General features: G+C 46.4%; 8 protein-coding genes across 10 annotated transcripts; 6 read left to right on the forward strand and 2 right to left on the reverse strand.

Annotated features, from left to right (window-relative positions):
- Nucleotides 1-3,889: 3,889 nt before the first annotated feature.
- LOC120445786 (aminopeptidase N) lies at nucleotides 3,890-8,456 on the reverse strand. 2 transcript variants are annotated; one of them, XM_039626391.2, is made up of 6 exons: nucleotides 8,293-8,456; nucleotides 6,520-6,980; nucleotides 6,307-6,462; nucleotides 4,836-6,237; nucleotides 4,278-4,780; nucleotides 3,890-4,218 (listed from the first exon to the last, which is right to left on the reverse strand). In XM_039626391.2, exons 2-6 carry the CDS (start codon nucleotides 6,969-6,971, stop codon nucleotides 4,002-4,004), a joined length of 2,730 nt encoding a protein of 909 aa, XP_039482325.1. In that variant the 5' UTR covers nucleotides 6,972-6,980; nucleotides 8,293-8,456; the 3' UTR covers nucleotides 3,890-4,001. The 2 variants fall into 2 exon arrangements, with proteins under 2 accessions (XP_039482325.1, XP_039482324.1); XM_039626390.2 differs by lacking the exon at nucleotides 8,293-8,456 and adding an exon at nucleotides 7,842-7,980.
- On the forward strand, nucleotides 7,099-8,301 carry LOC120445787. The gene has a single exon (XM_039626392.2). The coding sequence runs from the start codon at nucleotides 7,195-7,197 to the stop codon at nucleotides 8,026-8,028; it is 834 nt and encodes a 277-aa protein (XP_039482326.1). The 5' UTR covers nucleotides 7,099-7,194; the 3' UTR covers nucleotides 8,029-8,301.
- Nucleotides 8,457-12,411: 3,955 nt separating the features above from the next.
- Nucleotides 12,412-12,955, forward strand: LOC120446702. The gene is made up of 2 exons (XM_039627800.2): nucleotides 12,412-12,563; nucleotides 12,633-12,955. Exons 1-2 carry the CDS (start codon nucleotides 12,544-12,546, stop codon nucleotides 12,895-12,897), a joined length of 285 nt encoding a protein of 94 aa, XP_039483734.1. The 5' UTR covers nucleotides 12,412-12,543; the 3' UTR covers nucleotides 12,898-12,955.
- A 2,410-nt stretch (nucleotides 12,956-15,365) lies between these two features.
- Nucleotides 15,366-17,317, forward strand: LOC120445463. Its single transcript, XM_039625908.1, has 2 exons — nucleotides 15,366-15,507; nucleotides 15,627-17,317. The coding sequence occupies exon 2, from the start codon at nucleotides 15,630-15,632 to the stop codon at nucleotides 16,749-16,751; it is 1,122 nt and encodes a 373-aa protein (XP_039481842.1). The 5' UTR covers nucleotides 15,366-15,507; nucleotides 15,627-15,629; the 3' UTR covers nucleotides 16,752-17,317.
- Nucleotides 17,318-17,420: 103 nt separating this feature from the next.
- LOC120445464 (ribose-5-phosphate isomerase) lies at nucleotides 17,421-18,526 on the forward strand. Its single transcript, XM_039625909.2, has one exon. It carries the CDS (start codon nucleotides 17,561-17,563, stop codon nucleotides 18,392-18,394), a length of 834 nt encoding a protein of 277 aa, XP_039481843.1. The 5' UTR covers nucleotides 17,421-17,560; the 3' UTR covers nucleotides 18,395-18,526.
- A 6-nt stretch (nucleotides 18,527-18,532) lies between these two features.
- Nucleotides 18,533-19,906, reverse strand: LOC120445465 (protein TEX261). The gene is made up of 3 exons (XM_039625910.2): nucleotides 19,733-19,906; nucleotides 19,366-19,667; nucleotides 18,533-19,095 (listed from the first exon to the last, which is right to left on the reverse strand). The coding sequence occupies exons 1-3, from the start codon at nucleotides 19,800-19,802 to the stop codon at nucleotides 18,871-18,873; spliced, it is 597 nt and encodes a 198-aa protein (XP_039481844.1). The 5' UTR covers nucleotides 19,803-19,906; the 3' UTR covers nucleotides 18,533-18,870.
- A 275-nt stretch (nucleotides 19,907-20,181) lies between these two features.
- LOC120445466 lies at nucleotides 20,182-20,952 on the forward strand. Of its 2 annotated transcripts, none has more exons than XM_039625912.2 (3): nucleotides 20,182-20,349; nucleotides 20,406-20,691; nucleotides 20,748-20,952. In XM_039625912.2, exons 1-3 carry the CDS (start codon nucleotides 20,297-20,299, stop codon nucleotides 20,826-20,828), a joined length of 420 nt encoding a protein of 139 aa, XP_039481846.1. In that variant the 5' UTR covers nucleotides 20,182-20,296; the 3' UTR covers nucleotides 20,829-20,952. The 2 variants fall into 2 exon arrangements, with proteins under 2 accessions (XP_039481846.1, XP_039481845.1); XM_039625911.1 differs by having other exon boundaries at nucleotides 20,189-20,349; nucleotides 20,741-20,952.
- A 158-nt stretch (nucleotides 20,953-21,110) lies between these two features.
- On the forward strand, nucleotides 21,111-21,715 carry LOC120444556 (ATPase inhibitor A, mitochondrial). Its single transcript, XM_039624305.1, has 3 exons — nucleotides 21,111-21,265; nucleotides 21,331-21,469; nucleotides 21,538-21,715. Exons 1-3 carry the CDS (start codon nucleotides 21,216-21,218, stop codon nucleotides 21,604-21,606), a joined length of 258 nt encoding a protein of 85 aa, XP_039480239.1. The 5' UTR covers nucleotides 21,111-21,215; the 3' UTR covers nucleotides 21,607-21,715.
- Nucleotides 21,716-21,724: the final 9 nt, after the last annotated feature.

The raw sequence follows: 21,724 nt of genomic DNA on the forward strand, positions 1-21,724 counted from the left end.
CAAGTGGCCGACACTCTCAATATTTATTGAGGTGTCGAGTGATTCCATTTCGATGATTGATTATCGATTTAATGGAAATTAACCATCACAACAATTATCCAGTCAAGTGAAGTAAAATACGGGCATTGTAATGTGTTTTGAAGAATAAACACACTCGTTCAGTTGCTCCACAAAAATAAACAGTCTATCTATATAGATCTAAATGCCAAAAAAACGTAACTTCCAGCTGGTAAGAAACCTCCTAAATCTCGATTTTAATATTAACTCCAATAACTTGCTATCTCAAGTACTCCAAACTTTAAAGTACTTAATAATGCTTTTACGCACTCCACAGATTGAAGCACACACAGTTTGTAGTGCCGGTTGCCTGTGCCAGATGGCGCCACACAAATTTAAACTCTACATGGCGAATTTCTGTTGCAAGTGCAGCAATAAAATATTTGCAATTTAATTAAACGAAATTAAACAATCCTGCCAGCATTTGTGCAAACATGTGTGGCAATTGTGCTTGCCTCGTAATCTAAATTTGTAACTTGCCATCTCAGTGTCCCTCTCCTTTCCCTCCGGCTCTGTATGTCCGTCCGCCTCTCTGTTGGCCGGACAAGGGGAAGTTTTTGGGCTTCTGGTCCCGTTTCCACTTTTGTGGCAACTTTCTTGAATGTCTCGCAGCCTGAAGGCGCCAGCAAGGAATAGTTTTCACGTTCTATTTCTTTTGCCCAGAATTCAACTGAACTCAAACAAAAGCACCGAGGCCCGGGGAAGGAAGCAATAAATGTAAAGTGAAGTAAGAAAAGTTTTCACTCTGATTATGAGAAGACAAGAACGGGCGGCGGTGGCCTGAAACACTAGCATTTGGTCAGCAAATCGATTCAATTCGGATTGTGAATATGCAACAGACCTCGGACAATCAAAACATGCTAGCCAGTGCATATTTGCATAAATATTTGCACACGCAACCACCGAACCAACCGGGCAAAGTCAATAAAAAGGATTTTCACATTGGCCAAAAGTTTTTAATGAATTTATTTTCCCTTGGCGGCATTAAAACAACGAACAATGCCACCCACCCGACTCCCAATCTGCCTTAATTTACGACATCAACAAAATGTAATACACAAGTTAGACAATAAAAAGCATCGACATCTCCCATCGAAAGCAAACAAACAAGCTGCACAGCACAAAAACGGAAAATGGAAAATCGGAAAGCCCAAGAACAATGAAGGTACAAAGCTTCCACAGCAAAAAACTGCACTAATTGAAATATATTTCCCCAGTCACGGGCTTAATTTCAAAGAAAACTTGGCAGGTGAAAGGGTCAGTGCAATGAAAGGGCTCCCGGCTGTATTGGGGGCTTTAAAATGCATTCTAAAGTGATGTATTCAGGAAGTTATGAAAGACTGCGTTCCAAAGAAAGAAGCTATACAAAGCCTGTCAATGGCGCGCACATAAAACAAATGTGGGCCATTTACACCTTATTACTTCTTCATATATGTATATATCGAAATAATCGTTATCGCACAAATCCATCGAGAACAACGGAAAGCAGTTTCGAGTGTGATAAAAGCAAAGCCCATCAATTAATGAAACCCACAGCGCCAGGCAGCAAACACAATGGTAATCACGTTTGCAACTCCTTGGGAGTAGCAATTGACCCGATTGCCGGCCACAGAGCATAATCGACAATCGAAGTCAGGAATTGATAATCTAAACACTCCAATTGAATTGCAATTGCAGTTACACACAAATTATTGTCCCCTTCTGAAGGCGAGACGCGGTGGTCGGTAGCTTGTCCTATTCAATTAGGGGCAATTAGACCATTTGCCATTTTCCATTTTCCAATGGACAGCGAATGGCGCTCCCCGCCTGTGTCACTGCCACGTGTACAGAAGCCCAAGTCCATATCTACATGTGTATTCGATATGCATTCGCAGGCGAATTCCCCCTCAAAACGGCACGCATCGAGAAATTTAATTTGAATGCGGCTATTACATAATTTGATCCCTGCCCTGCCAGACACTGAATGCATATTAATTAGGGTTCACAACTTGATTGTGTGCCAAACTGGCGCATCCGAAGGATGGAGCTTAAATCCAGAACTATCCCCAGGCCTCAGGAACTCAACCAACTCAAATTACTTGGGCACTAGCCTGCAGCTTGACCTCAAGATGCAAACTCATCCAATTCGCATTGTAAAGCATATTATATGCCTCAACTCTTCACTGCCGAATTAAAACGAATGCATTCGTTTTAAAATGCGGATAAATATTTCCGAAACAGAAAGAACAATAAGGCACGAAAAAATGTCTTTAGATTCTGACCCCACCATTTAATTGGATGGCACATTCCACAGCGCTTTGAGAACACTTCACTCGGGCATTTAATTTGACATTTCGATCGCCGTTTCCCACTGCCGGCGTTCGGATTCAATTAATTTGTGATAAATAAATAAGTTAAGAGTAGCGCTAAATTCCGATGTCCGCCGTAAATATTTAACATGAAATATGTCGAAAAACACACATCTCCCATTCAACGCACCAAATTGTTCAGCTCTGTTTCTGTACGGTTTGTGTTCTACACGCACGTCAAGCTGGGCATCGCATTTAATTAATTTAATAACCGCTTTTAACAAGCATTAATAGCGTTAATTTTTCTGACAGGGCCACTTTTCATTTCCATTGGCATTGGCATTTGCATTTATGTATGCATTATCCAGCAAATATAATATAAGGCAGCACATGGTGGTTTCCATGCTGACCCATAGCTCATCAGATGATTGATTCAGCGCAATTGTAACTCCAATAAACCGTGCTGTCCATTAATTGCGGCCCATTTTTTCGTGGCTCTTGATATGAATGTGTAGTTAAAAATAAAGCATATTGATATATTTACTTTGGTACTTTTCCCTAATTGCAATATCAATATATATTCGTTCTGCCATTCATCCGCAATTAATAGGCCATCTTCCCCCAAAGTATTTTCTATTAATTGTTTTAATTTCAATTTCCAACGTGCTTAACTCACAATCGGATTAGCTTTCATCATCTCCGGGCAATTGGCAGCTAAGTCCTGCTAAATATTCCTTATTGTTTGTCCAAGGAGTCAACAAACAAATAGCATAATCCATGTTGTTTGGGAGCTGCAAGAGAGCATCATCATACACGACTGAGTAAGCCATCAAATTGGTTGCAATTGACACATACTTTCGCCTGATTGACGCCCTAAGTCTCACTTTTGCAATGCAATCCATTTGGCCCACGGCACATCATTTACAGACGATTAATTTATCTAATTGGCAGCTAGTTGCGGATCCCGATCCTGAATCCTACTCCTATTCCCAGTGCTCTCCGATGACAAACAGCTGGAAGCGGCGAACAAAGGGACAACGTAATGCTGGGCCGCCATTTCCATGTTCTTTCCACATGTCATCATCGGTGGATGCGGATGTCTATGAGGATGTGGCAGGGGCAGTGGCAGTGGCAGTGCCAGTGAGAAGTACATATTTTGACGTACCCGTGTAAACGTCAAATGCCAGAAAGGACCAAGCAGCTCCGCCAAAACAAAGGAGCTGCTGCATGGCCGAATGGTGTCGGTGTGTGTCCCGTGTCAGGCAATCCACCAGTCAAAGTCCTGACAGGACCCGTTTCTGACAGCCGGCCTCCTTGAGTCTCTATCCCTTCCTCTGACCTGTTCTGCCGCCCCAAATCGCATTCCTTTCAGTGCTGGCTCCAAGATTTCATCGCCATTGGCTTAATTAATACGCAGAACGTGGAGCCTGACAGCCCGCCGAGTTCTGGCCAGAATAGGTTGACACAGGTGGCTGCCTTGCAAGTTGGTCAAAAGTAATGTACTAAATTAAGTTAATTCTAACTAAAACATAAAAAATTGTGAATTATGAGAAACATATTCATGTCATCACACACATCTTATAACAGCTGCTTTTATTAAGAGTCATGATAAGCTAAACTAAACTTAAATCAGTTCAACAATAAGTGGGAAACTGCTTATAAGTGCTTCTCTATAGCCTCGATAAAATCGCTGGTGCACTCTTTACGCCATTTCTGGTTCATTTTGCTCTGATGTAGCGCTTTCTGAAGAGGTTCGTTAAACTCTTTGATGTCTTTTAAATGCGCTTCAAGTCGATCGATTTCCTTCGAACTCTGAAGATTCGCAGCCAAATTGAGCAACAGTCCCGTAAGCTCTTTCTTCTTGAATTTTTCACTACAAATAGAAGATTGTTAATGGGTTATTTGTACTATTCCAAACTATTTGTAACTCACCCCAGTGGCTTTGTATGGCTGAGAATATAGTTTTCTGTCTGCGAAACCAAATGTTCCCTATCTAAGGCCGTTGTCACTGCTAACATATGGCAATCACTGAACAGTTTCTCGTCGGATTTCAGTGTATAGTTTAGAAACTCTTCAAAGTTCTCGAAGTTACGAATGCAACCGAGGGCAGATGCCAATATCCTTCTCTGAGATCCATTGGTGGAGTTCTGGAACAGTTCAAATATCTCCTGGAATTCAGCATCGCCGCCTTCATCCAGCAGCGAGCAGTATGCTACCTTTTGGATATCGGAGGGCAGCTCCAATCGACCTCCATTTCTGTGGGTTTTAGCCAGTATCTTGGCCTGCTCCGTGCAATCAGCCACGTGGTAGCGACAGGCCTGTGAGTATGCAAAGTTGGCAAATGGAATGTCCTTGATGGCCAGCTTAGATTCAGCTATGTCCGATAACTTGGGAAAGCGGTTGTACAATGGCAAAAGTAGCTTCTGCATGTAGTTCTGTAACATGGAATTGAGTTTAAGTAACGAATAATAAACCTTAAATTACGCTTACTTTAAATTTGATTGCCTCCTCAACACGGAGTAGTGCTCCCAGGCGATTGAGGATACCAATGGCCCTCTGCCAAGGCAAAAAGTCCTGCTCTTTCTCCAGATACTCCAGCAAATCGAAAGCTTTATCGTATTTTTGTAATCTGACTGCAGCCAAGGCCATGAGATCATCCAGCAATTGCGCTCTGTTTAATTTGTGGATGCCACCAGAATGGGGATCATTCTTCAGACTTTCTATTACCAAGCGCCAGTTGAGTTCATCATAGTTAACTCTGAAGATGTTGGCTACTTGGGGATTCAGTAATATCCACTCGTCAGGGGATGTCAAATGGGGTAAGTTAAGAACTTTTGTGTTCACAGGACACTCCAACCAAAACTGTGGCGTAGTTTGAACAAAGTCAGGTAGCTTTTGGCTAACGAACCTCAAAGGAACCCACCAGCAGGATGAATCCTTATCCAGCTCCTGCTCCTGGAGGAACCTGCTCTGATTAAGGGTCACCTCACCACTTTTGTAGTTCCGAATGAGGGTTACCAAGGGATAGCCACCCTGCAAGGTCCAAGAATCCATGGCCCTACTTAGGTTGAACTCAGAGGAAATAACCTCATTTTGCAGAGCAGCCTCTTCGAGGGATTTCCAAAGATCAGCTTGGTTCGCATTTGTGAATGAGTAGCTTCCCAGGAAAGATCGAATTCCCTGGAGAAAGGCTTTCTCGCCGACAAGTTTGTGCAGCATGCGGGTGGTCAGCGATCCCTTCTCGTACACATACTCCGTGAACTGGCCGAGAACCTCGGCAGGATCCTTTACGTCCTTGGAAATGGCAGGCACAGTTGCATTCGAGTCCTTGCTGAAGAAGTTTGCCAAGTCCCGCCCTATAAAGCGCTCTCCTCTTGACCATTCGGGCTCCAAAGCATCCAGGGCCAGGTAGCCGAAGTAGGTGGATGGACCTTCCTTCAGCCAGAGATCATTCCACCACTTCATGGTGACCAAATTTCCGAACCACTGATGGGCATATTCGTGGGCCACCGTGCGTGCAAAACCATCCTTCTGCGTCTGATAATCGCCCTGGTGTTGGGGTAATCTCTCCTCGTTGTAGGTGACCAGACCCCAGTTCTCCATTGCCGTAAATCTGTGAGTGGGCACCGTCAGCTGATCGACTTTCGCCAGCGGAAAGTTAATTTGGAACAAATTCTCGTAGAAGGATAGCAGCTTCGGGGCCATTTCCATGGATATCATTTCCTGACCCAACAACTTTGGCTGCATCCAGTTGCGAAAGATCACTCTGTTGCGGGTGTCACTCTCCTCGGTGGCGGCATTTTCCAGATCATGGACAGCAAATGCCACCAAATACGTCGAGGTCCTTAGGAGTGTATCGTGATTGCACCACACATAATTTGCAAGACTATCACTGGAATACAAATAATATTAATGTCAAAGCAAGTTGGAATCCTTTATAATGGAATCCTGCAATACTTACTGATCTTGACAACCGAGAACTGGCATGCCACTTAATCCCGTGTAGTTCTTATGATAGCCCAGGGTTATGTTAAAGGTGGCCTTCCAGGACGGCTCGTCGAAGCAGGGAAATGCCTGCCTGGCAAACGTGGGTGAGAACTGAGTGACTGCCAGGTGACTGAAGCACCACGAAAGTTATTCATTTGACCCGTGAAGTATGAATTAGATAACTCACTGAACTTCCTGGGTAACTACATCCGTGTAGTTACTTTTGTAGTAGCCACTTTGGGAGTCATTCAAGCCAGCTTCAAAGTGCATTTCCAACTGGTAGATCTGATCCTTCTCCAGTTCCCGACCCAAGTGCAGGATGTAGAAATTATGCAGCTCATTCACTTCAATGCGATCAACTCCAAACTTTTCCTGTCCAGAAGCAACTGATGTTCGATTCTCGTCTATCTTCAGGTACGCGGCATGTAAGGTGATGTTCTTGGTGGTCTCCCGGGCCAGAAGATCTATTTGAACCGATCCCTCGAATCTTTGATCTGTGCCATTTAGGTGTGTGAGAATTCGCAGGTTGTAGTGCAGAGGTTCCACGGATCTGGGCAAACGATAATCCTCGTAGGCAGCTCTGATGGAAGGAACCACCAAAACCAGGAAGATCCAGAGACTTGGCTGTAACTGCCACATGATGAGATGCTATAAAGGAAAAGAGATTACTATGGATTCCTTAAAAAGGTATTATAAGCCTAAGCATGACATCTTGTAGGATAACTGGGGATAACCCTAATACTGCCTATTTAGGGAAATAAGGGGTTTCAGTCCCAAATTTCACAGCTGACATGCAGGTAGGCCTTTACTTATACAATATCAGTTTCCCAAATTATTTAGATAGTAGTGATTTGTTTGGAATATGTTTTCGAGGTTTTCCCGTGGTTCGTCCACCACCCAAATTATGTGTTTAGTGCGGGGTGGTGGTTGTAAGTCCAATCCAACCGAATCGCTATGCCCCGCAGCATTTCAGGCACACCGCAACATAAGTCACTTGACAGGGAGTCGGCTGCGTTGGAAAATCGGAGTGATGCAGTTGCTCAGTGGCCTGCGACATCGATACTGCCTGTGGCGCCTCCGCCGCCTGTTGGGCGTGGCATTCGACGAGGGCGGATTCCAGGAGGGCACTCGCCAGGCAGCGGTCACCATGATCGAGGCAGTGCGGCAAGCGGACTGGCCCTGCATCCGGAGTTGCTGCACGGAGCGGGGATCGGCCGATATCTACGGCATGTCCCAGGTGAGGAGTCCCTACTGGAGTTTGGTTCGCTTCCAAAGGGAGCACCTGCGCCATGCCCTTCCCCTGCGAGTGGTACGTCGCTGGATCGATGGTCGCTATTACGTCCTGGTGGACATGCTCTTTGTCGGCCTACGCAACCTCCTGGATCTCGGCTCCGAGCAGGAAAAGGAGGAAATGCTCCAGCGCATTCAGAGTGTTCTAGTGAATTCCCGGATCGACGATCAGTTTGATCCGAAGAACTGCCGCCTGGCAATCGGCGAACTAGTGCTCACCTTCTCCAAGGAACTGGGCCACACCCAGTTGGAAGCCCAGGATCCGCGGGATGTCGAGGGTGAGGATCAGGAGAGCGGCTGGCTGGTGGACTCCTACAAGGTGCACCGCTTCAAGCTGATCAGCTTCAGTCCAAAAACACTGAACCTACGCGTTATTGACTTTCTGAAACCGGTTCAGCCGAAGTAACTCTCACTAAGTCTCCGTTCTGAAGGTGTTGTTATTGAAGCACTCGAAAAATTTCAGTCACGTGCCGTTCTCCGGTTCATCGATCCCTCGTTATAGTCATTAGCATTAATATGAACCCACAATCCACCGACCGTCGCTCGACTCCAGTCCGCAGTAAACTGATCCGCTGGGAAGGCAGCCTGGCATATTTATGGCATGGAGAGGCTTGCTAGCACTTTTAAATTGCTGCGAGTATTTCAATAAATGTGTGTCAGTGTGTCTTACTAAAAACGCGAGGTACGATTGAGTCTGCAATTAGTAGCTGAAATATATAGGTCATATGTGACACAGCCACATGTGCCATAAATAGTACCACTAGGTCTTAATTTGAGACAAATTTCTTCTTTAGTATATGATAGCACATGGTTAATCAAATGCGACCGTATTGGTCTTACGAGTATTATTCTTAAGTATGTTCTTAGTGTTAGAACAGCGGTATTACAAATCCGTTCTTAAATGATACCATAATATACCATTATAATGATACCAAATGGTATAAAGCTACTTTTAAGACTCAAATAGACACAGCTTAGAACCACATATGAAACCATAATGAATAAAATGAAGCAGCTCTTTTGGAACATGATTTCAGCTCCACTTACTACTATTTGCATCTGATAATTAAAACTACAACTGCAGGCAGCCTTTCAGTTTAACCCGTGGCGGAGTACGGATAATTTGTCAAGCTGCGAGCTTTTAGCCCGTGTACGCACATTTACACTTCAGATGGTGTAAGAGTTAACTATTAACTACTGGCAGCCGGAGTCCGGAGTCCAAGGTGATGGGGCACTTGTCCCACTCCGCAGCCAATGGGGGCTGGGAAATCACGGCGTGTCGCTTTCGAATGGAACATAAAAAATTGAGGGCTTAATTAAAAAGCAAAAATGTGCTGCGATTTTCCGCTTTTTTAACGCCATGGCCCGTACCCCTTACCCCTCTACCCATGCCCCAAAAAACAGAGGAAAATGCGAATGCGAAAAACAACACATTTTCCAGGACCATAGTAAGAAGAAGGGAGGAGTAAAAACTACTTGCCGACGACTTTTTATGTGGCGCCAGTTCCTTGGAGGCGAAGGAAGCACTGCCAGCAGTTCCATTTGAAATTTTCCGGGCCTCATGTGTCTTTTTATTTCGCCTCCCTTGCTCGTACAAATTAAGCCCTCACTTCCCTCGCTTTGTTCCCACTTTTTTGGCCAGGCCAAGACCATGACTTTTGTTGTTAATTAAAGTGACGGCTAAAAACATGAAACTCTCAAGTGCTCATTAAAATTGAAATGCGACTGCAGGAACATGCCAAATGTGTGCCAAACAATGATGTTTCGCTTTCAATGCCATTCCATGTTCTTTTTCAAACAGGATAGTTTGCTTCACTCTACACGTGAGTGCGCGAAGGAAAATTTGATAGGTAACTGTGTAAATTAGTTAGGTGTTCTCTATAAATTAGTATATAAACGTGTTCCTCTATTAATTAGTGTATAAATGAGTTTCATCTCCTTAAGCTAGTTAATAAACTGTATACTATTAAAGCAATAACTTCAAGCTACATAACATTAAAAGTAGCATTCATATCCAGTGCTCTTTGGGTGCCGCAGTTTCCGCAGTACTTCTTCACAAATCATTTGTTTGGCCAAGTCCAGTTCGAGGAGTCCACATAAACCAGCGGCAATCCCCGCCCGAAATCAGGGCGATTGCAGTGCTTTAAAGTGCTCCTTGGCAGGCCACATAAATAAATGTTTGCACATTTACTTTGCCGGGCTGCCCTGCTCCTTGGAGTTCCTGCTCCTGTTCCTGCTCCTGGATTGCGGGTGCTGTGTTCGCTCGCTTTGTTGCTCCCAGCACGTTCATAACTCAACTCCTGCTGCAGCCACTGCTCCTGCTCCTCATCCTGCTCCCGCTGCAAGGATGCGATTGTGGAGGTGTTGCTTCCCAGACGCTTTATTTACTTGCAATTCGAAGCGGGCAATCTCGATAGTTTCAATCCGAGGATACGCCCCGCATTGTTGCCCGGCGCTCCGCTGGCGATGATTCTCCGGAGAGAGATTGCCATAACTTTGTATAGTGTAATGGCAATGCAATTGCATGAATTTGGCAGCAGGACGGACGAACTGCACCCATCACGGGGGATCGAGGCCAGTTAGTGGGAGCTCAAATTGCAAGACAAAGCTGCGAGCCCAAGTCAATTTGGCCAAGTCTCACAGGCGGTCAAGGTGACGCAGTGATGCAGTGATGCAGTTGGCCCCACTGAATAGAATCGCTGCAATCACGTACCCAATGGGCATATTACTAGCTGACGAGGATGTGAATGGATTAGGTGGACCCCCAGCACTAGTGGCTGTTCACTAACTGCAATCTAATTCTGAGCTGGGGGTGTCACATTTATCGGCATGCTTTTCTAAAAGGGTAGCAATCGAAAGGAGGGGTAACAAGCTTTTTGCAAACACTTGAACATGCTCAAACTTAATTTACCTCTTTTTAATATTATTTTTTACAATAATTAAAGCATTAAGTTCTAGGGAAATGCAATAGTGCACGCAAAGCATTCTTAAATTATTCACAATGGTAACTACAAGTAGGTTACAATGCATTTCCTTTGTAGCACACCTTTAGACATCTTTATAATTGTTTTTAAAACTCCTCTGCTTTGTATGCTATCTTCTATAAAGAAGTTTATTAAGTTATTACCCATTTGAAGTAAAACTCAGGGTGCTTGGAGCGTTGATCTGGCTATAGGGTCATAAGCTGGGCCGACAATGGCCCGTGCGAGATGAGGTCTGGCTGCATTTTCAGGGCAGTTAGCACAATGTCACGTAGCAAATGCGACAGCGTGGTCAACATAATGAACGGGGCGGCCACCCGCTCCTCCTGGCCCCAAGCCACGCCCACCGCTCCCGCCCCCGCTGCTCCTTTGGGATAAAGAGTGCAGCATGTTGCAGGTGCAGACGGCAAGCCCTTCGCGCTTCCTCCTAACGAGTGCTGCCAGCCTGACTATTTTACAGAGATTTTGCCATTTCAACATTAAAAAAGGAAATTTCATTTAAAAACTATAGTTTTCTGCTTTTTAAAGGTATGAAAAACAATATACATATAGCTTAGAAATACTTTTCAAAAAGTATAATATATATATTTCAGCTTTGGCATTAATCTTCCATGTATATCTTTCATGAGTTACCTACTTTCTTGCACTTCCCAAGATTTCGCACCTGAGAGCACCTCTAGCTGAGGGCAGCACCACGGCTTTGGTGGCATCCATTCGTGTCTGGTGTCCACTGATTGCTCTGGCGGCGATTGCAATAACCTTTGCCCATGTCGACCATGTCACGACAACTCAGCTTCGGTTTTCGGGCCAAAGGAACCCTCAGACAGTTGGCTCCGAAAAATGTGTCGATGCACGTGACATTCGGATGCAATTTGCAATTTGATTTTGTTCCCTGGGGGGGGGGAGGGGGAAAGTGGATGGGAGTAAAGGTCTGGATCCCATCGCCAGCAGGTTGCAGGTTGCAGGTAGCAAGTTGCAGATTCAGATTCGGCTTGTTGCCTAAGTTCAAGGATCAAATTGATTCCCCGTTCGGCAGCAGCAGGTGGGAGATAGGAGCTGCGTCTTTGCATTGTTACACTTGACCAATTCGGATTGCAATTACACACCTGACTGTTTACCGCCCCACCGCCCCCATTTTGAACCTGACTTTATGTGTGCGGAGGGGCAAGGAGTGGGAGCTGGACTGTAGTTATTCTTAGGTGCCAGCTGTGGGACTGGCTGAAGTGGCCGCTTTCTTTGTTGGCGCCATCCCCCCACCACCACACCACCACTACTTAGTCTGTTTATCGTTTGTGCGACGCGCTCCACAATTTGGGGGTTTGTTTGGGGCTCAAGTGGGGAGGGAGACTTCGAGTAAGTAAAAGACAGGCAATTAGAAGACCACCGAATGGGCACTGGGTTAATTGAAGTCCTCCTTATGGCAGTGGCTTATTGTCGAAACTATTCCAGACCATTCTTTCTAAATCTACGAATACTACCACGCACTTTATAACTGCAATCTTAATATTACTATAACTATTTCAAGTATTAGAGGATTTAAATTGCCTAAGGCAAGCATCAATTGGTTCGCATTCAAACCTAAAGCAGCTAGTCAGCAATCCAAACTGCAAGTTTACTTACATTTGCACTCAGGCCCTGAAGTTAAGAGCGCTCTTGTTATCGGATGTGGATATTCCGTTCACCCAGGATGCACAACATCTCCTCCAGGTGGCCTGATTGACCGTCCATGAGTGGCAAATGGTGTTGGGTGTCAGTCAGGCGAAGCACTCCGCCCAATTTCCACCTTCGTCCGCCCAATCCTGGTGCTTGGACGACTGGCTGGGAAACTAATTGGGGAGAATCGAAGCTGGCCCGGCGAAGGCTGTCGGCTGGGTTACATTAGTGTTTCAATCACCTCACATTAGCCACGCTGCTTTGTGTACAACTCAGTCGACCGCAAGATGAAGAAGTCCGGGGACTTGTAAGCCTGGAATCCTCAGAGGATTTCGCACTTCGATCATCTAATTCCTGTTCCTTCCCATCGCCTTAGTCTCTCACTGCTCAACAATCGCGACCTGCTGAAGACTCCGTCCGGGAACTCCATCGTGAACTTCCTGGTGAAGCCCATGAGCGTGGAAATGAACACGGCGGACAAGCTGATCACGGGCGCCAGGCGCCAGCGGATGATGGCGCTCTTTCAGGAGGATCGCGCCTGGGAGGCCGCCGAGTTGTCCCGCTTCGGACTGAGCTGCATCAAGGCTCCGGATTGCTATCCCTGCTGCACTCCCTTCGAGTGCTCCAAAGCCAAGTTTTAGGCCTAAATGTTTTGTGCTTCGTTTATGCCTGCGAGAATTAAATCCATACGTTAGAGAACCTTTCTGGAAAAGCGGATGAAAGTGCGGTTTAAGATACACATTGAAAGCAGGCCATATATTGCAGCATACTCTTCCGATTAGAAGGCCTACCGCAATTCTTTTTAAATTTATTTATTTATTTATTTGTTGTGGCAAAGGTGCTCCTCTTCCCCTGGCCATGCGGTCAACTGTCGGCGGTGTAATAAATTGATTCGGCGGGCCTTGTCTGCGGCCATTAATCTATTTCCCGGGCAGAGGGCCACGCCCCCAGCTGGCTGTGCTGTTCATTGTTTAGTGAATGGCAGGCAAATTTCGGCGCCTTTGTTTCGAGATAAAACCCTTTTTGGGCGGATCGTGTTTTTTCCGGCGATATGGGCTGTTCCCGCTTTTTTTGGCTTGCGGGGAACACAAAACACAACTGATTATGGCGGCAGGCCACTTGGCCGGATTAATTGAAAGCCGAAAGCGGAAAGCGGAAAGTGGAAAGTGGAAGGCCTAAAGCGAAAGACAGGCTTTTTGCTCACTTCACAGTTGGGATTCATTTCGGGTGCGGATTGGTTCTGCGACCGCTCCTCCATCATCATTTGTCATTGTCAGCTAACGGAGTGTGATGGCCGCTCCATTTCGCAATAGATGAGATAAGAGGCGGTGCTGGGGCTCAGCCCCCCGGTTTCGCTCAGTGCACTCGGCTGCACTTCCCGCCTGACTTTTGAGCGTGATTTTCTTTTCCGTGTGCACTCAGCGATGCGCTAATCAAATTATAAATCGTGCCCATTGCAAAGTCGTTCGATGCCATCCATGGCCCATCCATGGCCCATCCATGGAGGCGACATTGTCATCATCAGCCCGGGCAATCATAACTCGCACAAAGGGAAAGCCATCCTGCATTTTTCTACGTCTCTACGTTTCTTTCCCCGCTCCACCCACCGCATCTGCGGCACTTTTTCTGCTCCCAATCGAGGTGCTGTGGCGCCACCATAATGGATGTCGGGGCAAGTGCAGCTGGGTCGGTCCATTTGCACTCCTCGGAACCTTTTTGTTCGATTCGTGCACCCTCTGCCCCTTTTGGGAATAATGAAGATGTCTTCGATTGGGCGGGCAGCTAAATTATTATAATCGATTATGTCTGCAGGCCTACAAGTTCGAAGCTTACTTCATTTTCAAACGCCTCTTAAAGTCACTCATACTGATGGGTTTTTGCATGGAAATGTTTTGCCACCACACAAAGTAGAGGGTATTCCCAGTTTCAGGCACCCAAAAAGGGCGTGTGCACATATGTATATGTATGTTTTTTAATTCATGTATAATGTTTTTCCACGAGTAATCGAGAGGGGCGGAGGTGGTGGGGCAGGGGTATGTGAGTGCAGAGAAGGCGGGTGCAGGTGTTGGCCCCGGAACATTTCACATGGGTCGCATTAAACAATGCCCATTTCTTTAATTAACAATTTTAATTTTTTGGCTGAGCCCTCTGTGTTGCTCTTAATTGGTGTTTACTTTGGGCGGCTTTTGTGGCACGCCCACTTGCAATAATAGAGCTCCATGTTCGGCGATTCCACTTGGTGGAGTGGCAGCTGTCGATGCAGGAGTCTATCCCGCGCCTTTTGAGCACCTTGTAATACCCATCTGGGGATTATCCCACATTCCTGCATTCCGGCTGCCTTTGAGGCGGCATCTTTTTTGCTAATGACTCGAAATCCCATCCAATCATGCAAACTGCTTGGGACTTTGTTTGCGGTTCTCCCCTCCGGCCGGAGATAGTAATTTATTTCTTAAAAAGTGAAATCCATTAACACAAATTCTTTCTGCCTCCCCCTCCTTGCTCCTTGCTCCTTTTTCCATATCTTTATGTCTTGGTCAAGCCATTCACGTGGCTCTTATGTTCCGGTTTTCCGCTCTCCAGCTTTTCCGCTCACCAGCTTTCCAGCTTTTCCGCTGCTGCCGCCTGGCTAGAGGAAAATTGCAATCACCTTTGTGATTGTGTTCTGCTTTTCAGCTCTATCGCTCGGCATTCAACAGTTTTCGCTTTGTGCACTAAAAGTATTAAATTTCTTCAAATATTCTCGGTACATGTGTGTTTGTGTTTGTTTGTACATTTTGCTTGTGGGGGATTCCCCTTTTTTCTACATACTTTGCACACTGACCGAGTGCAAGTCACTTTTGAAAAGTATTCCGTGCGTTTTATGGTATTTTTGTGGTCAAGGATTTGGTTTGAAAGACGTAAATAGTTTTTCTGGCATTCTGATTTGGCATAGTAGCTCTATATGTAATAAAAAACAAAATAAAAGGTGGGCCTACTTGTTAGGAAATACAATATGTGTTTTATAAATGTATGTCTTACAATACATTTATCTTTTTATCTCTATTTTAAATAAATGTTGTATGTGGCATAATACTAGATTTTTCCAAAAGTGCTTATAAATACTGACTCCCGGATTTTCGGTTTAAAGGCACACCAAATGATGCAAGTGAAGCGAATCTCGAACTTTTCAGTTTCAGGAAGTATTTTGAAGTGATCGGTCGCAAATATAGCAATTGTCTGGCCGAGGCTATAGTTCCAAAGTTTATTTAAAAGTGAGTAATTATAAAAATCTGCAGCTGGCGAGGCATTTTGCTGGGAAAGGCGATTCTCCATTAAAAGTGCTGACAAGGTTTTAATCCACGCTACGAACTTTTTTTTGTACTTCCTGCAGACCATGAAGTGGTTGCTGCTTTGCTGCGCACTTTGCGTGGTGACGTCACGTGGCTCCGGAGGGGCTGTCCGGGAAACCCTGGACATCATCCGGCTGATCCAGGATGTCACACACTCCATCCTCAAATCGTGGGATCTGATCAATAAGGTCCCGGTGGCGGAGGTCACCGCCGGCGCCCTGATCTACGCCAATCAGCGCCAGATAATAGGCCAGCTCGAGGAGGTTTCCGGGAATATCCGCAATCTGGAGGAGCAGCAGGCGAGGAACACCGTTCTGACCATTGAGACTCTGATGCGGGAGTTGCAGGACAAGAACCAGTTACTGCATCGGCTCAACCAGTGGAAGGACTTTACCAAGTCCATCAGTTTTCGATACGATCAGCTGGCCGACTACGAACGTAACAAGGATTCGCTGGAGGCCACCACTCTCGTCCAGTTCGCAAATTGGTGCGTTCAACCCAGCTCCTCTTCGCTCTCCTGGCTGCTGCAAGCTCACCACGAGAGCCTGTACTCCGGTGACTCCACTGACCCCATACTGGACTACACGCACTCTTTGCTCTCGGCATTGACAACCAGTTTTGAGAAGTCCCCGGACCAAATGTGTCTGGCCAGGCAGTCCGCCCAGCAGTTCGCCTATCAGCTCTTCTCCAAGGCCACTTTCACGCAGCTGAAGGGCTACAGCTTGATGGAGCTCTCTTGGATGCTGCTGCGCCAAGCCGGTCGCGGAAACTTCACCGAGGAAATGCATTTAATGCGACGGAACCACCAGAAGCGCATCCAGCAAGCACAGCGGGTTCTCCAGCAGGTCATGGCTGACAGCAGCCGGCTGTACTGGCGTTGCGATCCCGGCAAGAACGAGCATGTGGAGGGCAAGACCTATCACCGTGTCACTCGTCTGCTGCAGGGCTTTGTGGAGAACGAAATCAACCTGAATCCGAACCAGAGCTGCGGCAGCAGCTGCCCAGACTACCATGACACCCGCTCGAGCGGCTGCTACCAGCCGGAGGAGGAGTTCTGTGGCCAGCAGCCCGCCTGCAAGGGAAGGCTCTACAACTGCAACACCATCGAGTCCGACATCTCGGTCTGGTCACAGGATTCCGGTTCCGTGTCTTCAAGAAACACCTGAACCTGGAGGTGCGTTTCACTTCCTTCAACTTCTCCACCGGTCAACTAATCGAACCGCAGACGACGAGCTTTTGGCTGGGCAATCAGAACTCGCATCTCGAGGGTGAGCGCAAGCGATTGATTTTGAAGGAGAGCGACTTGCCCACTGCCTCGGAGTTGCCATCGCTGCCGCTGTCCCAGGACAACCAGTACATGGATTTCGTCAGCTTCAGCCAACTGAAGGATGCGGCCCAGAACACTTTTCCCTACGTGGATGTGCAGGAGGTGGTACCCCAACAGGCAGTGCCACTGGCCGGGCTGGGAATCTACTACAAGGGACGTCCCGGCTACGGCGGCTTCTTTGCCCCCAAGGTAGTGACATACGATTTGTCCAAGAAATTGCTGGACCCTCGTGAAAATCTATATGTTGATAATTTTACCCATTAAAAGTAGACTAAGAACACATATGGTTTATATCAAATCCATTTTTAAAAGCTCATCTCGTTGTGAGACCAAACTTATTGTAATCTTTACATTGATAAATGATATATAATAAAATGCGTAAACAGAACCGCTTTCAATTTCAAATTCGGATTTTAATCTAGCAACCATTTGTGCTTTTCATTTGAGTGAAGAAATCGAAGTATTTAACTATTTCACGCGTATTTCACGCAATTCGAATAGCTAACAGTTCGCGCGCTGTTAACAGCTCTGTTAGCCTGGCAGCGGCGCAACAGCGGGAAATCCCTAGCGCCACACCACAAATCCCCCAGTCGGCGGCTTGATCTCTGTGACATTGAAGTTGCGATTGAAACCGAAGCTGTTAACCACATGTTATCTGGGTTATTGCGACGAGGCGTCCAACCAGCACGGTTCACTCAGCTTCTCGGCGAAGATCTCTTACGCGGCGCAGCGGCACTCCACTCCCAGATACGCAAGATGGACGACATTGCTCTGGACGCGGCCAAGAAGACGGCGGCCCGCACGGCTGTGGATCAGTGGGTGACGGAGGACACGAAGATTCTGGGTATTGGCAGTGGGTCCACTGTGGTGTACGCCGTGCAGCGCATCGCGGAGCGCGTGTGGAAGGAGGGTGAGCTGACGGACCTCATCTGCGTGCCGTCGTCCTACCAGGCGCGCCATCTGATCCTCGACTATAACCTCAACCTGGGCGATCTGGACAGGAATCCCAACATAGACGTGGCCATCGACGGGGCCGACGAGGTCGACCGACACATGGTGCTCATCAAGGGCGGCGGCGGCTGTTTGCTGCAGGAGAAGGTGGTGGCCTCCTGCGCCAAGCACTTCATCGTGGTGGCCGACTACACAAAGAACTCCATCCGTCTGGGGGAGCAGTGGTGCCGCGGAGTGCCCATCGAGGTGGCCCCAATGGCGTACGTGCCCATCAAGCTGCACATCGAGGCGCTCTTTGGCGGCGAGGCTTCTCTGCGGATGGCCAAGGTGAAGGCGGGACCCATCGTCACGGATAATGGCAACTTCCTGCTGGACTGGAAGTTCATCGCCAACCGGGAGTACGACTGGGATGAGGTCAACCGCGCCATCACCCTGATTCCGGGCGTCCTGGAGACGGGTCTGTTCGTGAACATGGCCACCAAGTGCTACTACGGCATGGCCGATGGCCAGGTCAAGGTCCAGAATAAATAGTTGCAGTAGGGTTTCTTGAGCGAAGTTGGGGGATCGCTTTTTGCATTTATCTTTCACCGAATTGTTCCTTAAATTTAATGTTTGCCATTTGAAAAGAATTTAAATACATATTGACTTATTACCCAACAAAAACGATGATTTTATTAATATCTAATTAGTACATGATATATGTTTCATGTAGTGGTTTATTCAGTTTCTTCAATGCGTGTACAAAATCGAAATTCGTCAAAAGTTCCCCAAAAGGTGACCTATAAAACTGAAATCACGCACATATAGATAACTCCATATCATTTCAATAATCTGCGTTCTTATTCAAACCCTCCTATTCGTTGTTTAGCCCTTAACTTCAATAGGTTCCACTACAAATACATTAGTCAATGGCGAATGTCAAGGCGTAAACGTAGTTCACATGCGCTTTGTATACTTTTGTCTCGAATTGCGGCCACAAAAATAAATAAACATTAAATAAACTACACCTAGAAGGCCTTCTTGGTCCGCCCAGGGAGCAGGGCCTCTTTCAGATACTGGAACAGGGACAGCAGGCCCTGCTTCTTGTTCCGCGAGAAGTAATTGCTGACCACATCCGGACTGCGCCGGCTCTGATCGCTGACGGTGGTGGGCAGGACACTGTCATTCGCACTCAGCGAGACGAACAGGGCGAAGGGCACGATCCACAGGCAGATGGTAAAGTAAGCCAGCACCTGCAAGTACAAATTGAACTTAAGCTCTGAAGTATAAGCCCTTGCTGGGGTTCAATTCAAGTGCTATGTAAGCAAACTGATACAATTTGATGTAAGCAAGCAATACAATACAATGCAGTTTATATCATAGCAATATATTATGTTTTGCAGCAATGTGAGCAAGAGCCAAAAACATGAATACATCGAAACAAGCCCAAGCTATATAATATACGCAGCGAATGTGCTTTCCATGACTAATGATTTATGCAATACACAAGGGGATGGGCTCACCTGGGTGAAAGGCACATAGACAGTGGTGAAGTGCTGGAATGCCAGGAAGTGATTGACCACCAGCATGGCCAAGGAGCCCAGCAGCGGCAGCGAGAGCAGGCGCACAAAGGGGAATCCACCCATGATGCCCAGGTGGAAGCCCTGCGCCACGAATCCGCAGATTATGAGGCTCCACGGCAGGTCCTCGAAGAGCATCAGCAGGATGTAGACGAAGATTGTGAAGCTGATCAGGAAGAGGATGCACTTCCTCGCCGCCGTCGTGTACTCCTCGGCCAATTCCGCCAGATAATATAGACCAGCCACTGGAAAAAAAAACCAATTGCAGACGTTGCAATTTAACAAGTCTAACTACGAGGAGACAGCTCACCAATTGATAGGGTCAGGAACACGATCTGTATGCCCATAGAGACCCAGCCCAGTAGGTACAGGAAGGCCATGGTGCGTACTTCAGCCGGAATCGAACGATATATACGCAGATATATACGGCTGAAATCGGCCGACAAAACAAAACAATCCGATTAGTGTGGCTGGCTCAGGGTAGCTGGAAATACCACACTCTTTATCAGCTCGCCCAAAAGTGGTCACACTAATGCGCAGAGTTGCCAGATATTTATTTTTCAACGTTTTTTCAAATATTTATTTTTTTTTAATAAGAAAATCAGGACCGAAATCTTTAAGCAAACTAACTTATAAGCTTGGGCTAATAAAAGATTTATTCTTTATAACACTAGCTTGTAGAGGTCGTTGTATCACTTCATGCGATTATACAAATATGTCTCGTTTCGTTTGTCGTATATCAAAGCCAAATATTTTAGAAAGCAACCGTGTCATATTCCATCTGAAGCTATCAGTCTAGACTCAGCCGTTGATATCCTGTAATTTGTCCAGATTTTTCGAAAAATCTGTAACTTCCATACTCTCAAGTGCAAAAATGTTTTGTGCCGGAATACTGCAGCGTAGACTGAGCGTGGGTCTTACTCAAAAGTGAGTTGCGTTTGCCAATAAGACGTTTCTATAACTTCCAATTCGAATCCCCAAAGACTCAGCTGGACGCCCAAGAAACTCTACTCTGAGGAGAAGAAGCCCCCGAGTGTTTTCCTGTGGGGCGGCGGACTAGGCAAGCTGCAGGGCGGTCTGAAGGAGGAGGAGTACTTCATTTCGTTAACCCAGAACCTCATGGACAAGATGCGGGACAAGAAGGACCACGGCGACTACTTGCCCAACTGGGATGAGTTCCAGAAGACCCTGGACCACGCCTCTCTGGGCAGCACTACCTCCATGAACAAGCACAAGAATTTGCTCGAGGAGGCCTTCTTCCTAAACGAGGTACCTAAAGTCCGAGTTCCAATTTCAAATACACTTTCTTTACATTCAGACCGCAGATGATTTCAAAGTACTACACGACCGTGCTCAAGAAGACCCCAAAGACCTCAAAAATGCCACAGAACTGGAACATAAATTAAATCCCCAGAACACCAAATAGTTAATTGTTTATGTTAATTGCCATCCACTTATTCCTTCAGGCGCATCATCATCAAACTTATCCACATGGCACGGCTCAATAAAATTGTTAGTTGCAAAGTTTAACCACATTTAACATAATAGAATTTCTAGCTTAATCTTCCTTCTTTTAGCAATAAAAACCTATTGGGGTGTGTGAATTAAAATGTAAGTTTTTTGCCCCCAAGAAGAAGTGATTGTTTCTATTTCCGTCCCCACTAAGTATTTATAGCTGCGCTCATGTCCAATTTTCAGCAGTTTGTTTTCACAAGTCGGCGAAATCGCAGTGGCAAATCATCCCTTATATATAGCTTAACTATACTATATAAACCGATTCTATAAAGGCAAACATGTTTACACTGCGCCGATTCAGTCAGCGCTGGTATCCCAAGCAGATTCAGTAGGTTTCGCGAATTGGAGCGCAGTTGCGTAAGATTCTAGAACCGTTTTCGAATCCCATTGCAGGCACTTGAAAATGTCGCAGATCGGAGAACTGGGCAGTGGAGCCGGCAAGGGGGGCGGTGGCGGGGGATCCATTCGGGAGGCGGGCGGATCCTTTGGCAAAATGGAGGCTGCCCGCGAGGAGGAGTTCTTCCATAAGCAGGTAATGGAATCTTACTATCTTACCACACTACTTTCCACAGAAACTAATGCTAACTAGTTTACCTGCAGCAAAAGGAGCAGCTGAAGAACCTGAAGACGAAAACGGAACCCAAGGCACCAGAGGCTCCCAAGAAGTGAGCCCAACCAGGAGTGTGGAACTCCACTAGCTTAACTATTACATGACTGCATTGTCTGAATTGTATTTAATGGGAATGGTACTCCAAATATAGCGCACGCATTAAGTTTATTTGGCCTC

This window comes from Drosophila santomea, chromosome 2R (genome assembly GCF_016746245.2).
Source record: "Drosophila santomea strain STO CAGO 1482 chromosome 2R, Prin_Dsan_1.1, whole genome shotgun sequence".
Lineage (NCBI taxonomy): Eukaryota > Metazoa > Arthropoda > Insecta > Diptera > Drosophilidae > Drosophila > Drosophila santomea.

Coding starts and splice junctions, on each gene's coding strand:
- LOC120444556 (XM_039624305.1), top strand. CDS start 21,216: ATGTTTACACTGCGCCGATTCAGTCAGCGCTGGTATCCCAAGCAGATT. Junction 21,266..21,330: donor TGGTATCCCAAGCAGATTCA/GTAGGTTTCGCG, acceptor ATCCCATTGCAG/GCACTTGAAAATGTCGCAGA. Junction 21,470..21,537: donor AGGAGTTCTTCCATAAGCAG/GTAATGGAATCT, acceptor GTTTACCTGCAG/CAAAAGGAGCAGCTGAAGAA.
- LOC120446702 (XM_039627800.2), top strand. CDS start 12,544: ATGAAGAAGTCCGGGGACTT. Junction 12,564..12,632: donor ATGAAGAAGTCCGGGGACTT/GTAAGCCTGGAA, acceptor CCATCGCCTTAG/TCTCTCACTGCTCAACAATC.
- LOC120445465 (XM_039625910.2), bottom strand. CDS start 19,802: ATGGCCTTCCTGTACCTACTGGGCTGGGTCTCTATGGGCATACAGATC. Junction 19,668..19,732: donor GTTCCTGACCCTATCAATTG/GTGAGCTGTCTC, acceptor TTTTTTTTCCAG/TGGCTGGTCTATATTATCTG. Junction 19,096..19,365: donor TCTATGTGCCTTTCACCCAG/GTGAGCCCATCC, acceptor TTGTACTTGCAG/GTGCTGGCTTACTTTACCAT.
- LOC120445786 (XM_039626391.2), bottom strand. CDS start 6,971: ATGTGGCAGTTACAGCCAAGTCTCTGGATCTTCCTGGTTTTGGTGGTT. Junction 6,238..6,306: donor GTTCTCGGTTGTCAAGATCA/GTAAGTATTGCA, acceptor TTTGTATTCCAG/TGATAGTCTTGCAAATTATG. Junction 4,781..4,835: donor AGGAGGCAATCAAATTTAAA/GTAAGCGTAATT, acceptor TCCATGTTACAG/AACTACATGCAGAAGCTACT.
- LOC120445463 (XM_039625908.1), top strand. CDS start 15,630: ATGAAGTGGTTGCTGCTTTGCTGCGCACTTTGCGTGGTGACGTCACGT.
- LOC120445466 (XM_039625911.1), top strand. CDS start 20,297: ATGTTTTGTGCCGGAATACTGCAGCGTAGACTGAGCGTGGGTCTTACT. Junction 20,350..20,405: donor AGCGTGGGTCTTACTCAAAA/GTGAGTTGCGTT, acceptor GAATCCCCAAAG/ACTCAGCTGGACGCCCAAGA. Junction 20,692..20,740: donor AGGCCTTCTTCCTAAACGAG/GTACCTAAAGTC, acceptor CTTTACATTCAG/ACCGCAGATGATTTCAAAGT.
- LOC120445787 (XM_039626392.2), top strand. CDS start 7,195: ATGTTTTCGAGGTTTTCCCGTGGTTCGTCCACCACCCAAATTATGTGT.
- LOC120445464 (XM_039625909.2), top strand. CDS start 17,561: ATGTTATCTGGGTTATTGCGACGAGGCGTCCAACCAGCACGGTTCACT.